General features: G+C 45.8%; 1 protein-coding gene across 1 annotated transcript; it reads left to right on the plus strand.

Moving 5' to 3' along the window:
* Positions 1–377: 377 nt before the first annotated feature.
* Positions 378–16,076, plus strand: LOC144113973 (uncharacterized). The gene is made up of 2 exons (XM_077647391.1): positions 378–978; positions 13,509–16,076. Exons 1-2 carry the CDS (start codon positions 481–483, stop codon positions 15,030–15,032), a joined length of 2,022 nt encoding a protein of 673 aa, XP_077503517.1. The 5' UTR covers positions 378–480; the 3' UTR covers positions 15,033–16,076.
* Positions 16,077–17,186: the final 1,110 nt, after the last annotated feature.

A 17,186-nucleotide genomic window follows, 5' to 3' on the forward strand; every position in this document is an offset into this window, starting at 1 on the left:
GCGAAGTGTGTGCTAGCGCAAGACGGTGCCGAATAAAGTGAGAAAGCGGCCAGCACTCGACTACAGGGACCAAGAGCGCTAAGGAAGAACTCTAACCAACGTAGTGCGGGGAACGAGTCTCGGATTCCCCTGTTTGTGTCCGTCTCTCTCTATCCATCTCTCGAAATCAATGCAAGCGCTCCTATCCTGGTGGCCAGCTGCTTCTTTGGTCCCGCCAAAAGCGCTGCAAATGCGCTGCAGGCCCGCGGGTCGAGCCGCGCGCCCCTCTGGGCAAAGGCGCGTGGCTCCGTGGGCACGGGGCATGCGCAATGCGACCAACGTGTCGAGCGCCCCCTACTGGACTACAAAGAAGGGGTATATAAGGCGCGGAAAATTTTTCAGGAGGTCTACGTGGCACTAGATTCGAAGCAGCCGACTCCGCGTTCGTTTTTTTTCTCCGCGTTCTTTTGTTCTCGGACCCTTGACTCGTTGCATTCGATCATGCATCCATACGAAGACTATAAGTTCCAGCTGTCTAAAGAGTCTTCGATGTCATTTGTACGGTTCCCCAAGAAGCTGTGGAAGATTGTGAACGAATGCAATTCCGGTGCTATTTCCTGGTCCCCCGACGGCAAGGCTGTAGTGATAGAGTACGATAAGTTCCAGAAGCAGTACCTGAACGGACAACGGGAGATGTTCAAGACGAACAACATCAACAGCTTCATAAGGCAACTCAATCTGTATGGGTTCCGCAAGGTGAGCTCTCACTACAAGGTCATTTGTGCCAACCAGCACGGCGGAGCCGACGTGCACGTGTTTAGGAACGCGGCGTTCCTCCGAGGCCGGCCTGAACTGCTATCACGGGTGACTCGCAAGAGCGGACTGATGAGGCCGAAAGCCCTGCAACACGAAGACGACGACGACTCAGCAAACCTGCTGCCACGCCACAACAGACGCGGGCACGGAACGGACGCCGGCGTCCGCGGTGTCTCTGCTCAGGTGAGCTGACCTTCAATGCTACGCGGCGCGCGCAGGCCGTTCTTTTTAGCACGTCATTGTGATAATGTCCGCGTTCCACTGAAACCCCTCTTGTGCCCGCGAGGTTGCAATAGGTATGCTTGCAGCGGACTTCTTTTTTTGTACCCAAGAATCGGACGCGCCTGTCGAACCGCAGCGAAAAACAAAATTCTACCATGAACGCTTGACATCGCGACAATTTTCGTTAAGCCGGGTGAAGCTGAGTTGCCACTTCAGCATCGCGGGAGCTTGCCGAGTTACCGAACGCGTTAATGGAATTTACACTCAGCCTTAAATGTGCCTGGGCGTGTTCTGAAGCATAATGACGCGCCCAAACGCACGTTAGCCCTGCTCAGTGGAAGCATTGTGCTCTGTGGCGCTCGAGAATACGCGCTATGGAGGGGGGCACGATTGTGCCTCGACTCTCTTCTGCGCTCGTGGCACACGGTGCCCCTGCACGTGCCGATGGCGCCGTGGGGCCACGAACGCGGCGCGACCTGTCGTTAATTTTTCGACAGTCTGCACACACTCGCCAAGTTACGACTCGTGCTCCATTCGATACGAATTTGTTGCCGACCTCGGATCCGCGGCGCGTGGACATTCATTTGTTTAAAATTAAATTGGTTTTTGTGGAAATGAAATGGCGCAGTATGTCTCGCATATCGTTGGGCACCTGAACCGAGCCGTAAGGGAAGGGATAAAGGAGAGAGTGAAAGAACAAAGAGGTGCCGTAGTGGAGGGCTCCGGAATAATTTCGACCACTTGGGGATCTTTAACGTACACTGACATCGCACAGCACATGGGCGCTTTAGCGTTTCGCCTACATCGAAATGCAGCCGCCGCGGTCGGGTTCGAACCCGGGAACTCCGGAACAGTAGCCCAGCGCCGTAACCACTTGATGCCTGGCTTGCCCAACACAGCTGAAATGTTTAGCAAAGACGACCGTAACCGCCGAACTACGCGTTGCACTTGTTCATGGGTTCGTTTAAATGAACTGGACAGGGCGCCGGCCTGAGCAAGGTTACCCCGACTCGACGACTGCGCATTTACATAAGCTCGATCTTAGCGAGCCAAGCCCGGAGTAAGGTCAGTGACCCAAGCCCAGCATGACCCGCAACGACGCCGCGTTGAGTAAGGCAGTGGGAGCATGAAAGTAGCGGCGCGCTCCCTTATACTGGTTTTGAGGAAATGAAAGGTGCAGTAAATGTATCTCTTCTGGGTGGACACCTCAACCGCGCCGTGAAGAGAGGGAGGAAGGTGAGGGGGTGAAAGAAGAGGCGCCGTTGTGGAGGGCTCCGGAATAATTTCGACCACGTGTAAGATCTTTAACTTATTTTGACATCGCACAGCACAAAGGCACCTCCACTGAAACACGGCCGGGTTGAAACCTGGGAGCCTGTAGTACAAAATAGGTTCCTATTCTCCCCTCCCCTCCTGCTGACCTGGCTCCTGATCCGACTGGATTTGCTACTCTCTTGCCAAGAGTCAACCTACGCCCTCCACTCACTCACTCAGCTCAACTCATCGGTTCCCCAGTGAAACCTGTTAGCGTTTACGTAAACACGACAGGTAAATTTCATCCTAACTCGACCCACTGCCTAAAGCCGGCGACAGTACGCCGACAGCACGGTTTGGTGCCTGTGTCAGTAACATGCGACATATGTGATCTTTCCAAAAGCGCAATACAATGGCCACATCCCCCATATTGCGATTGAAATCCACGGTACTGCCCCTAGTGGAACATCAGCACCAGAGCTACTAACGTGTTTATCGTAGCGAAATGTTAGCCATGAAGTGATGAAGCAAAAAAAAGAAAAACATAATTCTACAATATGCGACGCGGCTTAAGGAAACGAGTGTATTTCCTTCTGGAAGTCCATTGCTCAGCATATCCCATGGAGCCGCCACACAAAACGGTTCATTTAGCGGGCAGGAAACAGCATGGAGGCATCCATGTAAGATTTCTTTGAAACTCCATGACATATCACATCCGTTCAAGCTATACAAAAAAAGCAACAAATCTCAAAATCAAATCGATGCTTCCATGCTTTGCCAAATTATAATGTAAAAATGCCTGCCACCGTTAAAGCGAGCTGCTTGAGAGTAAAGTGTTGCATCTTTATCTATAAGCAGTTGTTCGTCTGATAGAGTGAAACGCCATGCTGTTGTTTACCCGGCAGCAACATTGCAAAAAACGCCTTTTCCCAGCATTCCTGAAAATGCGTCTCTTCTCCTTTCTCTCTCTCGCACACACGCTGCACAGTTACACAAAACGTTTGCCCACCCTGTAGCCTTCCACGCCCTAAATGCAGCACGCAGAACACAGCGGCAATGGGAACAGCTTGTATACGCACGCATGGTAACGCGAAAGCGCAAATCTCGCTATCGCATGTTGCGATGCAAGCGCACGTCTGCTCATTGCACCTATAACACGTGAGCACAGAACACGTATTTGTCACAGTTCCATCCAGTTTCCACAGCACTTCAAAAGTCTTCTACTTGTCCGGTTTACTTTATCATTCCGCTTTCTTTACACTGGCCTGCTGCATCAAAAGCGGCTCTCGGCCAGCTAGTGCTGAACTGGCTTGCGAGGTGGGTTTCTACACGCTGTGGTAATCAAGCGTATTCTCTAGGGAGTTTGCCTGCTGGTGAAAAGTTTCACGTCCAACACCAAGCGCTACACGACGTGCAAAGGCTTCCCATTACACCTTACACCCCAGGCGGACCAATAAACCCATATTAAAATCGTACGCTACGGCAACATTTGGTGAACAGCAAGAGCAAAAAATTAGTTAAACCAATTGAACCTCAGCACTCGGTAAACTAGATGTTTTCCATTTAATTTATAGAATGAGGTGTTAAAACATCAACCGGTTTCTTATTTTTTTCGAAAGGGCAATTTTGATTTGTAACAGGCAATCCATTTGTAGACATGCTAATGACCATAACCACTACCATAACGTTACGTCACAGAATCCGAATCGTCACTGTCTCCTTGTCGAGCCTGCAGTTCAGACAGCTTCCTTTGTACTGCAACTGTACTCAAGATGCCGAGGAAGCCGAAGAGGATAAAAGAACCCAAGCCTTCCACTTCTAGAGGTTCAAGACATACGGAGGCCACGACGATAACCACGACCATATGCGCTTTCAGTACGTATTCGTGAGGTCTCCGCGTAGCCAGCAATTTAGATTCCATTGGCGTGGCAGGCCTAAGGTACGCCTAAGCGTAGGGTGCATATAATACAAAAACAGTTCGCCGTGCCATACGGGGAGGGATAAAGGTGGAAGTGAAAGAAGAAAGGAAGAAAGAGGTGCTGTAGTGGAGGGCTCCGGAATAATTTCGACTACCTGGGATCTTAACGTACACTGAAATCATACAGCTTACGTTTCGCCTCCATCGAAACGAGGCCGCCGCGGTCGGGTTTGAACCCGGGTACTCCGGCTCAGTAGACAAGCGCCTAGCTCCCAAATTTTTCGTCCAATCGAGGGGCGAAAAAGTGGCAGGTATAAAAGTGCAATGATAAGGGCATCCTCCCCCTTCCTTCCACTACCGTGAGGCCTAGTGGATACTGCGCAAGCGTGGGATGCATGTAATACAGTTTGTAACCGAACTAAAAGCGCATACAAGCAAAACGAAAAAAAAAGAGCTCCTTAAATCATTCGCCAATCCCAGCGGCAAAACACGAAAGCACCCCTCTTTTTGCCAGCACCGTTCCACATGGCCGAGCGCTCAAGCACACCTGGGTTGCGGAACTACTGATAATTCTGCAGGTGCCAAAAGTTCGCGAGACGCCAAACTAGAGAAAAATGCTGACTGCCGCACATCCCGGGCAAGCGTCGCAAACTTTTGCGCTGACAACGCGCTACCAAGCGTATACACTACCCGGACCAAGTGATCCTTGTAGCCCCTAAGGCCACTTGGGTCTCATTCTCACTTTTTACTGCGGGGAGTGTCCCCTAGAAGTTACGCAACGAAAGCACTCTGGATCAGAAATAATAACCATTCAATTCTAGGAATTTTGTGATATGACATGGAAAGAGACAATAGATTGTTCTGGTGCAGCGTCATAGTGTTGTAAATTTTAGCGAAAAAATGCTAAATTCTAAATTTTCCATCAATTAGCAAAATTTTTCAGCAACTTGATTACATGTTTTTCAGAACTGCATACCTCTAGTCATTGAGAATTCAATTGGTTCAGCCAAGGATCAATTTGCATGTGTGCAAAGTGTACATGTGTATTCATCACTTCTGTTCTGCCCTTCCTGTTTCTTTTGCAAACCATGTTGCCAGCAGATTACAAATACAAATGATATGCAAATTTCCTGATAGTACAAGGGTGACACATATGTACATACATGTTTTTATAGTACTATATTGACCGGAAATTTTTATCAACCATGTACTTGAATGCAGAGGCATTTTATATCATAAAAATAGCTTATATTTATTCACAAAAATGTTGATTATTTTTAAGGACCTGTACTATGTACTGTTTCATCCAGGTTGTATTTAAAGTGAGCATCATCAGATTGAGTTCCCATGGGTTAGTCTTGCAGTCATCTATGAAATGACTAACAAATTATGTACAGAATTGGAAATCATGCGTGTAAAATAAAAAATTGTGGCTCGAGCGTTGTACAAGGCTGCCTACTGCTCGAGTGAACATGAATGTGCCCCATTTTGGATAGTTACAAACTAATGAACAGGCATAGGCAGTGTGGGGAGCTGACATGGTTCCTGCTCCTTTGCACATCTACAATAGCATAGACATCACTCTTGTGTAACACAATGCGGAGCTGTAATCAAGCCCCATCCCAAATTCCTGTGTTCACTCTTGTAGTGGATGACCTCTTGACTGACCAGAAGGAACTAAAACTGAAGGAAATGGACAACGGTCTATTAGGACACATAAGCAGCATTAAAAAAACGTTTTTTTTATCCTGTTATGCAAGACAAAACAATGGCCATTGCTTATATTTTTGCAAATATGTAAAAATTATGGGCCTTATAGAAGGCGTTATTGCAATTTAAAAGTATTTGGGGCTGTCGATTTCCGACTACAGTGGCTATCCATAATGAACTTAAAAAAGCTGCTTCACAGGTCTTAAGTTTAAACTTAATAATAGGTTAGGTATCCATAACATTTTAATACATATAATGCTCAAGGCTCTTGTAGAGAACACTTTTAAATAGATTGTGTGGCAATTATTGAAGAGGTAGAATGTAACAGTCTTACATATGGGAACCACCCTAACAATTTGCTAATTAAGCTCTTGCCAGATGTCAAGACGCTGCCTGTAAAGCTTAGTAAAATAATGCTCACCAATATATAGCAATCCTGAAGAGCAAGCTAATCAAATATGAAGCTTGTCAATCACTAAGAAAATGGACAGAAAAAACAATGGGCGGAAAACCCATGTAGTGAGGCTCACAAGGCACAGATATCAGGGTTTAGAAAAAAAAAAAGAATTAAATTGGTGACCTAAATCCATTCATTCAGTTGCACCATTCATATCAAGAATTGATTAGGTGATTTTATTTTTGGTTTGATGGAATTTCAATTTTTGCATACAGAAGTAAATAGCACACAGCAATAAGGGGTGTGTGTACCCTGTACAATTTGAGTTATTTACAATTTGACATTTCAGTCTGAATTTGACCTTTCAGTTTTAGCCTGTAACATTAGTTACATGACCAGCATTAGGCTTAAATTTGAGTTTATTTGCCTTTATAAGCCCGGATGTCATTTTAATATTTTTTATGTTTTTATGAACATTGAACTATTAGCTTGCAGCAGTACTATCCCATGGCCCCACTCAAATCGAGTTTCAATCTGACTGACCAAGAATTTTATTTTAACTGAATTTGACCTTCTAATATTTAAGTCTAAACATTAATCGCCAATAAGCAGTAGATGAGTGCACCAGTCAATTTGAACCCGAATATGAGTGAGCTAAAATTTTAATTTTTAGCCTGAACAATTTGAATCTCTAACCTAGAATGTACAGTAAGGCCCTTATGTGGCTGCTCCTTCAAAAAGCTGCCTTATACAAGGTATAATGTACACCTTTGAGCCTCATACACAAAAACTTGAAGATCTGCTTGCCCTCACGAGAACTAACAGTGTAATAAACTATACAGTCTTCATCTTGTCATTCTGCCATGTTGAAATACCTGGCAGCCATGTTCAAATACATTCGGGTGAGCAGTATTTATGTGAAAGAATCAGTCTATTATCACCTGATTAGCTACATGAACTCATACTGAAATGAATGCGAGACCGGCTCGTATTTTAGAAGTGCAAACTAAGTAGACATGTCTACCTCAGTCTGCGCCGCCTGGTTCGAAGCAAGAATGCGGAAATGACAGGTGTGTGACAAATGATCATGCATGTTTCAAGTCACGCCATCTTAGCTGAAGCTGCATTTGCCATAGTATTATTAATTGTGACATAAAAGTGAATATGGCTGAAACATTTGCTATGCACTTACAATATATAGGGGTGAAACTACACAAAGTCATTTTGGAGCAATTTTTGGAGCAAGTAAAATTGTGTTTTGCAGCAATATGGCTCAGGCAAATTTTGCAGATTGGAGCAGTTTGGCGCAGCCAAAAGGAGCTTCTTTGCGCAAACTATATTTCATTTTCGAGCAATTTGAAGCAGATAAAATTTAATTTTGAAGCAGTTTGTATAATTATTGCCGGGGTTTTATGTGTCAAAACAACTTTATGATTATGAGGCATGCCGTAGTGAGAGTTCTTTAAGAACTGACGTCGCACAATACACGTGCCGCCATAGCACCTCACCTGTATAAAAATGCGACTGCCTTGACCGGGATTGAACCTACGTCTTTTGGGTCAGCAGGTGAGCGCCGTAAGCACTGTACCATCGCGGTGGCTCTTGAAACCGCTTGGAGCAGGCCGATCTAAATTTCAGTAGAATAATGTAACATGGAAGCATGCTTTGAAACCACAAAAAAAAATAAACCAATATGAACACTGTACATAAGCTTAATTTTGAAGCAGATATACCCCATACTGAAACTGCCTAATGAATGCAAATTTTAGTAATAGGCACTGCAGGTTTCTTAAAAGCGATACCCAGCAGAAAAAGTATATAGTCTGCAAATATGAATCTGAAATTTCAAACTGTTGGCTAAGACATTTGTTTATCAATTCATATACCTTTCATGACTCAACAGTGTTGGTGAAATGCCTGGATGGCAGCACGGCGCAGGCTTTCCCACAAAACCGAAAACTCTGGTGGCACTACCATTGAACTATACATCGCCGCACCGACACTTATGCGAAAATGCTTCCAAAACCGCCTAAAAGACCATGAAAATTATTAGAAATTGTGCGGGAGGCGCCCACTGCGCAGAATATAACGGCTGCATTTTCTTTTCGACAAACGAATGATCCTGCTGTTCACCACCGCTGCAGGTGCACAGATGCCGAAATCGTTCTGGCCGTTCTGGCGCAGTGGCGCAATTTTCGTCTTTTCTCTGTGGTTGGCGCAGTTTGGAGTAAGACGTTGTGTTTGTATCAAAATGGTACAATTGGAGCAAGAGTCCCACTACTGAATATATATTTTAGTGTGACACATACACAGGTGTCTGTAATTGATCTAAATGTGGTGTGTGCTTTCTATTCAGCTAATGTGTTCCAAGACGCCGGTGATGGGTTTTTTTAAGCAAAATTTATTGCCCCAGGGCATCAATGATGGGTGAAGGTGTGGTGAATGATGTAGTAGAGATTAAATGAATGGAAAAAGGTTACCCGATTTTATGAATTCCAGTAGAGAACGATGGTGCAGTCCCTGCGTCCAGGCAATGTATGAAGCAGGGTTGCTTGGTGAAAGACCTGCTACCATCAGGTGCCGAAGCCTTGTAGGCTTGAGAGCTGGGCAGTCCCACAGTAAGTCATGTATGTCGACTTCAATGTCCTCGTGTTTACATATCCGACACCCTGGCCGAGGAAACAAATCTCGGTACTGAGGCCGCTTCTGAGTGACGGCTGGTGTGAGGGCAACCCCGACCCGGATCCTCCTAAGCGCAACCTCCTCTGCATGGGTAAGACCGCTGGGGAGGGTTACCACACACAGAGGGATGAGAACACGTGTGCGGCGCTGGAGGAGTTCCTTTCTTGATGAAAGGAGGGTAAAATTGTCCAAATTAAGGAGCCGAGGCGGTGATGAGTTTGTATTCGCAAGGCGGTTTGCTAAATCTGCCTGGCTTTGATAGGTCAGCAGATCCCTTGGGACCCACTCAATACGTACTGGCTGTGGGATGCGTGTCGTGAGCTAACACGTCATAGCAACCAGACAACTTGAAGGGTGTCAGTGTGTATGACAACGCAGGCCGCAGGAAGCATAGTTATGTCGGCCACGGAGCAGAGTGCTTCTTGAACTGCAACAAGCTCAGCACAAAAGGACGAAGGAGGTTCCGTAAGCTGAAACCAAGAGGTTTGATTCAGGGCAGGTCTGCACGGGCAGTAGATAGCTGTTGTTGCTTTGGTGGAGCAACGGAACACGTCCAGTTTAAGCCATGCTTATTTAGATGTGTCCACTTGGTGGACACATCCAGAATACAGCCCCTGGCAATTAATTCAGATGTCACACTGTCTCTCTATGCCATTTAGTGTCCCCATCATGAGACATGAGTTAAGAGACAAAATGACGAACAATTTAGCGTGGTTAGGTTAAATGTGAATTATGAGCACTAGCACTTTGGTTTTCACTTTGGTCTCGGTTCGAGGCTTGGTTTCAAGCTAAAGATTGGAGAGGACACTTAAACTCCGCCTTAAAAGTGTGCCTCGATAGCGTAACGGTTAATTAATGCACGTATATGTGGAATTGGTCATTCTCAGCTTTAAATTCATACATCCCTGGGAGTAATCATACCACTCCTGGCACAGTGGTGCAGCTGTTAAGCAACGAGACACTGGCCTGCGATGGCAGGTGCTGCCACCGGTGGCGCTTGTGTGATTATTCTAACTTCCATCTGCCACTGTGGCTGGTTTTCTCACAATCCGTTGGGTAGGTTGTGATGATGCCACAAGGTCACATGGCCAAGGTGGCCCACCTGGTTGCTCCTCCGGGAATTTTTTGCTCACAACGCCAACGGATTTGCTGCACAATGGGAGATTTAACGTTCTCATGTTAAAACAGGCTTCAGATAATGATCAGCGAAATCGGAATTGGGGCTCTGCCTTAAGGGTATGACACTATAGCGTTAATGGGTTAATGCCCACATATGCGGAATTGCCTATACGTGCGGAATCTCTGGGAGTCCTCGCACCACTCCTACTGCAGTGGTGCAGCAGTTAAGAGATGTGCCACTGCCCTGCGATGGCAGGTGCTGCCACCAGTGTGGCTCCTGAGACCTAGCCTCTCGCAATCAGTCATTAATTGGACAGTTACCTGCCATGGTGGGCAGCTATTCAGCTTGAATAGACCGGACAATTCGACAATGGCGAAATTTACAAGTAGGGGCTTTAGTGCTAGCACACTAAAAGATATGGAGAACAGGACAAGAAAAAGGCACATAGAAAATGAAAAAAAAAACAATGATGAAATTAAGGAAATGAGAGAGGAAAAGGGTATACAAAGAGGAGACTGTGTGCAAACGCCACCCAGCTAGATAGAGGCTCCACTGGCTTCGCACCAGTCCTGCAGCTTTCTGCTGCTCCTTCAGAAGCCCTTTGAAAGATCTCGGCTGCAGTGGGTACTTTGAGCATGGATGAAATACCTTATACTTCCAGCGATGTACCAAAGGCTCCATAAGCATTCGTTCCATTTTGTTTAGTCTCCCTAAGAGATTGAGCATTGAGATACCGCTCAATTAGGAACGCACTGGTAGTTCTTTATTATGTCTTTAGCATCTGAGTGCATGTTATGGTTGTGCTTGCACGTGCATGAAGTGTATGTAATTGCTCTGTTTATATGTCAACTTTTTGTTCTGTTCTCTCTTGCTCATTAAGTATGTGTGTGACCAACGTAATTGGAGAGCGTGCCAGGAGCTTTATGAACACGAAGGATGGCAAAACAGCAAGAAGCAAACTGGCACAGAGCAAATACATACACTCCAGGCATATGCAAGCATAGTATAGGGCCCCAAACAGTCTCAAGCTGCTTAATTGTTGTTTTTTGTCTGGGATTCATCCCTACCACGTGGACGTGAAGGGTACAATAAAACTAGTTTCATTATGCTTCTGAGGCTTTTGGAGCACTGACAAAAATGCAGCAGAACGCTGCAAGGCCAGTGCGAGGCCGGTGGAACCTCTACCCAGCTGGGTGGTGGTAGCACAACGACAGGTTGGAAAACTTGCTTGTCCGCTCTCTACATAACCAGGCTTTTCTCATACCCTCTTTTTATTCCTCCCCTCATTAACCTCATCTTTTTCTCGTATTCTGTAGACCCTTTTCTTTTCCTGCTCTTCATATCTTCTTCAGTCTCTTCAGTTTCATGTCAGGGACACTAAGTGGCATAGAGAGAGAAGATGATGCCTGTTTTGGCTGGTTTTGTAGTACAGGATGCCATCAGGCCTCTCATCCATTTCAGTACAAGTTGATGCTGCTATACAAGTGGCGATAGGCAGTCTGATGCTTTCACATAAAAACTGTTCGTCGTGTTCATCTCCACTCTGAAACTTGGCTGCCAGCTGTGTTAACGTGGCAGACTCTCACGGGGCTTCACACTGCATAATTGGTTACCCTGTTGGTTCATGCGAGAATAGCCCATCTGCGGGTTTCCGTATATGAAGCTCAAAGTTGTACAACACTTTGCAAACAGCAGCCTTTTGAAGGAGTAAGCATTTTCACATAACAATCCTGCATGGGAGACTATGAATGCATGTTGACCAAAGGAGCATGCATAAGCTTGCCAGTCAAAGGATCAAGGAGCAGACGTGATCCAAAAGCATGCACACATCCATAGGCTGATAAGAGGCTATAACTGAGTTGTGTATCGCAGCAGTGAATTTGTGAGGTGTAAAATCGGGTCACCCCTGAACATGAAGTGAGCACAGCAGTCTCCTGCACAAATAGGCTGCACAGTTTGTCTGGCTGCACACACACTGTTGTTTGCCAATGGATCAGTGCTCCTCAGCCGCTGCTATTAGCACATTTATGTCGCCATTTGTGAAAAGGAAACTTAATGCAGCCATGAAATTTGGAAATATGGTACAACGCAGAATCTCAAAGGAGAGAAATGAAATGGGTGATCCATCTCAGTGATTTCTTCTATATCTCTTTGAACGAAGGCAGGAAATTCTGGCAGTAGGCAGACTGGTACAGTAGCTAGTGCTCTTAACATGGAGGCATAATATGATGATTCTCATCGCATTACAGGGTCAGCGATTGCTTTTTGTTTCCTTAAGTTGTACATGAGGCAAATACGGTTTAGTTGGATCGGTCTTTTTGCATTGATGTGTTAATGCTTCATTTGTTAGTCTTAAACGTAGAGCACTCAAAAATTGGTCGCGACTGCATATTCCACTGCGGCCCCTGGTAGTTATTTATATGAGGAAGTGCCATGTAATTCTGGCAAACCACACTAATGAAATTGATTCAGCCCTGAAGAGTTACAGATAACTGCATGCACTTGAGCAGGAATTGCAAGTTCCAATGAATGCCTGCGTACTCAACAGCTCTGTTCAAAAGGATCCCGAGTGCCCTTGGTGTTACTGTGTAATTCTGGCACAGCAAACTAATAAAATTGATTCAGCCCTGAAGAGTTGCAGTTAACTGTTCAGCATCTGTTCAGCGCCCAGCAGTCCAGTATATGGCCTTCCAGTGGTGCAGCCACTTTCATTGAGTCATTGATGCATCACTGGAAATACTGAGCCAAGCGGCATTGGCACAGTATTTGGCTGGAACACTTGCTTGTCTTCTCTCATACAGGTCAACCCAGTTTTCTTTTTATACTGTTCTTGCTTCATCTTTTTCTTATTCTCTAACACCCTTCACTTCACCACTTCGTTTTCAACTCTATACACCGCTCCCTTGTCCTGTTCCCCTTATATACCTCTTCTTCATCCTCTTTTCTAATTCCAGTCCTTAAAGCACACCACTTACGGACATGAGAAGAGGATAAGGTGGTGCAAGTATTTAGGCAGGACATTATATAAGTGTTTGCTGCAGAAAGAGAGACGGAGGGTAAGCAAATCACAGATAAAATTATTGATCGCGCTACATTGCTATACAGTTGTGCACACTCATGTGCGGAAAGTCATAGAGCTCATACAAGTATACAGCTGTACAAAAGATTTTGTTCAACATTCATTTCTAGTATTTATACAACATATGTGCAGTAGTACACTGTTCTACAACGAAGCAGTCAAGCTATAACCTTCAATCAGTTGGTGAGAATACATGCAGATTACGGTGTTGTGTGCTGTAAACCATAATGCAACATGTAAGAGCACCTTCATTCCGGCTTTAGCAATGCCTTATCAAATTCACACAAGACAGTATGAAGCCAGAGCGCTGAGCCATGCATCTTCCATGCAGGGTCGCAGCCTGCCCCGTCGCAGCCAACGGAGGTGCAACCGTGCGGTGAGGCCACCAGCTGCAACGGTCAATCCCTTGACTGCCGTGGCCTGCTGCTCGGCGGGGACAGACAGCGACGCAATCACCACCACCAACGAGGAAATGACTGCAGCAATGCAGCGCTTCATGCATGGCGCTAGAAGAAACGAAGGCTACATACCTAACGGAGACATAAAAGCCCTGCTTGACCCTGACCAGGCACCCACGGTGGTGCTGCACCACCAGGGCGAACGCCCACGAACCCCACTACTCGAGGAATCTTTAACACTAAACTCGATGAATGCCTACCTGAGTGATGAAAGCACATCAGACACACTCTCCACCGCCCTAATGATTGATGAATGTCTCTCTGAACAGGCAGAATTCATGCATTCAGCTATACAGCACATAGCTGCTAACCAACATGAGGCCATCCACCAAGCTGCCGTGCAGCACCCAGTTGTCCAGAATGTGGCCTTCCCGCATGCAGCTGTACAGGAGGCCAACTGGCACCCAGCTGTCCTCCAAGCAGTGAATTGGAACCCGGCTGTACCGAACGCACCCAACCGACCCATGGCTGTCCACCGACCCTCGGTTATCCAGCGAGCAGGAGTCCCACAAATGCCTGCCCAGTACCCAGCCTGTCAGAATGCGGCCTTCCAGCATGCAGTCGAGCAGGCAGCTTTTCAGAATGCGGCCAATCAACATGTACCCATACAAGCACCCACTGAGTACCCAGCCGTTCAGCTTGCAGGATTTCAGAATATAGCTACCCAGCAGGCAGGCAGGGAGGATGGTCAGCATGCAGCCATACAGCACGCACCCTTCGAGCACATAGATCTTGATTACACAGTGATAGAGGAGGCAGCTACTCAACAGGCGGCCACTGAGCAGGCAGCTGTCCAACAGGTCAACCTGTATCCGGCTCCACAGCATATGGCCATCCAGCACGTGGCACTGCAGCACCCTGCCATTCAGCACCAAGTTGACCACCATGTGGCCTTCGAGCAAGCTGAGCATGCACCTTTTCAGCCTGTGGCCTTCGAGTATGCACCCTTTGCACACATGGCCTCTGAACACGCAGCCTCTCAACCAGCAACCTTTGAGCCTGCAGCCTCTGTGCCCATGCCTTTCGAGCCCACGACCTTTGAGCCTGCAGTTTCCCAGCAAGCAAGTACCAAGCACGCAAGCTTCATGTGCACAGACGCTATAAACATGGCTATCAAGAAAATGGCGATCGTGAACACCGTCATCAAGAACGAGGCAATTGTGAAGACTGCCATCAAGACCACAGCTTTCCAGAATGCAGGTGTCCAGTGTGTGACAGTTAAGAAGGTGGCCATCAAAAAAACAACCGTTGAGCAAGTAGCCCTCGAACAAATGACCCTCGAGCGAGGAGCTGTGCACCAGACAGACGACCAAAATATGGATAAGCAGCAGGCCATATTCGATCACGCAGTAGACATAGCAACTGTGGCACCTGTTGCAGCAGAGGCTCAGTGCTAACTTCGTAGGAAAGACATCGGTAGCCAGATTTCAAACAGGCACTACTAGCAGTGCCAATGCTTGGACAGAAGCTTTCTATCACTTACCAAGCTGCACAGTGGTTGAGGGATTGTTAAAACAGTACCTGTCGTCCTGTTTTTAACTGCTCAAGCCAAAACTCTTTCTTTTTTCTTTTTTTTGTTGTACTGTTGCATAATTATGCAATGGGTTTTCACATACAGAACACATATAAACATCCTGTATATCATATCTAACCTGAGAACATCCACTGTTTTGAGGTTTTCATCAGTCACAATTTTCACGCCGACTTGTTTTGGAATGATTCGGTCAACTGCTAAATGGCTATATTGTTTGGCTTATTTGTCTTTTTGTGTTTGATATGTTGCTCATACTGAGACTGGTGGGAAGAGCAAAAGTTTGGAAGTGTTTTTCTAAGTTTGGAAGTGTGTTTAACTGCTCAAGTCAAAACTCTGGCTTTTCAATTTTTTGTTCTACTGTTGCACAATTATGCAATGGGTTTTCACATACAGAACATATATAAACATCCTGTATATCTTATCTGAGAAAATCCACTGTTCCGAGTTTTTCATCAGTCACAATTTTCACGCCGACTTGTTTGGAATGATTCGGTCAACTGCTAAATGGCTATATTGTTTGGCTTATTTGTCTTTTTGTGTTTGGTATGTTGCTCATACTGAGACTGGTGGGAAGAGCAAAAGTTTGGAAGTGTGTTTAACTGCTCAAGTCAAAACTCTGGCTTTTCACTTTGTTGTTGTACTGTTGCACAATTATGCAATGAGTTTTTACATACAGAACATATATAAACATCCTGTATGTCATATCTACCCTGAGAACATCCACTGTTCTGAGTTTTTCATCAGTCACAATTTTCACACTGACTTGTTTTGGAATGATTCGGTCAACTGCTAAATGGCTATATTGTTTGGCTTATTTGTCTTTTTGTGTTTGATATGTTGCTCATACTGAGACTGGTGGGAAGAGCAAAAGTTTGGAAGTGCATTTTCCTGTTTTCAGAGATAATAAATGATTCATTTCCTGATGTTATTTCCCTCCCCCCCCATGAATGTCATTGTTCAGTCAGAACAACTTTGAGCCAGATTAAGACCCCAGAAGGTGGGTCGCTAATTTGGCTCAGCTCACTGTTTTACTGCAATACCGCTTAAAAACCTAATTTCCATCCAGAGCCACACAATATCTAGTTCTTCGTAAACATTTCTACCACCACAGAAGAATGTTCAAGACAGTAATGTTTAGTTTCACATCTTAGTTCTATTGGTGATTTTGCTGAATGCTGCAAAGGTGCAACAGGCACAATTCCATGCTGCCATTTGCAGGATGAAACTGTGTGTTGTACACAGAAGCTGGAGAGTGTGATGAGAACTAGAAGAATGATATAACGAAAGCTAACATTTCAATGCACAGCAAGCAAAAAGAAATCACTGTGGATGCATCACATGGCCTCCAAGCACCTCCATGTTCATGGTGGTGGGCAACAGGGATGCAATTGCGACTACATCGGCGAAGCCAGAGCTAGGGATCAAGACACAATCTTGACTAAAGACAAGCTGCAGCAATAGCTGTGCTGCCCCTCATGTCCTGCCTGGAGCATGTGCACATAGCATACTCCTGAAAATGCCCATACCCAAGCCCACAAATTGCTTGCGGCTCAGGCCTGCCTAGGTAACATTATCTCTCAGCAGCTGGTAGTGAAGGCAGTTTTCATAAGCAGACTTTGTAGCATGCAAAAGTCAAATTGAAGCAGCATCTGTAGTTCAAAGCAAGTGCCCGACACTAAGAAATAAGGTAGAAAATCAATATTCTTTAGTAAAACAGTCCCTTGGCTAGGAGCAAGAAAACAAACTGCACTACATATGCAAAATGAGCAGCCGATCATAGAAGCTGCCAAGACCAAGGATGAGATAAAAAGTTTGTTACATACTGCTGGAGCAATACAGTTACTATTTTTGTCGTAAGAGCTGATGCTACCAGGTGCCAGATTCTGGTTGCCCACAAAGCAGAAAAAAAAGATCAACAAGTGATAGATGTCCACTCATATGTACATCGGCGTCAAATGAAATGCGAACAGCGGAGCGCGTGGAAAACGGTCAAGCTTAGGCCGTCTGCCTGCCGTTA

The sequence above is a fragment of the Amblyomma americanum genome, chromosome 1 (genome assembly GCF_052857255.1).
Source record: "Amblyomma americanum isolate KBUSLIRL-KWMA chromosome 1, ASM5285725v1, whole genome shotgun sequence".
NCBI lineage: Eukaryota > Metazoa > Arthropoda > Arachnida > Ixodida > Ixodidae > Amblyomma > Amblyomma americanum.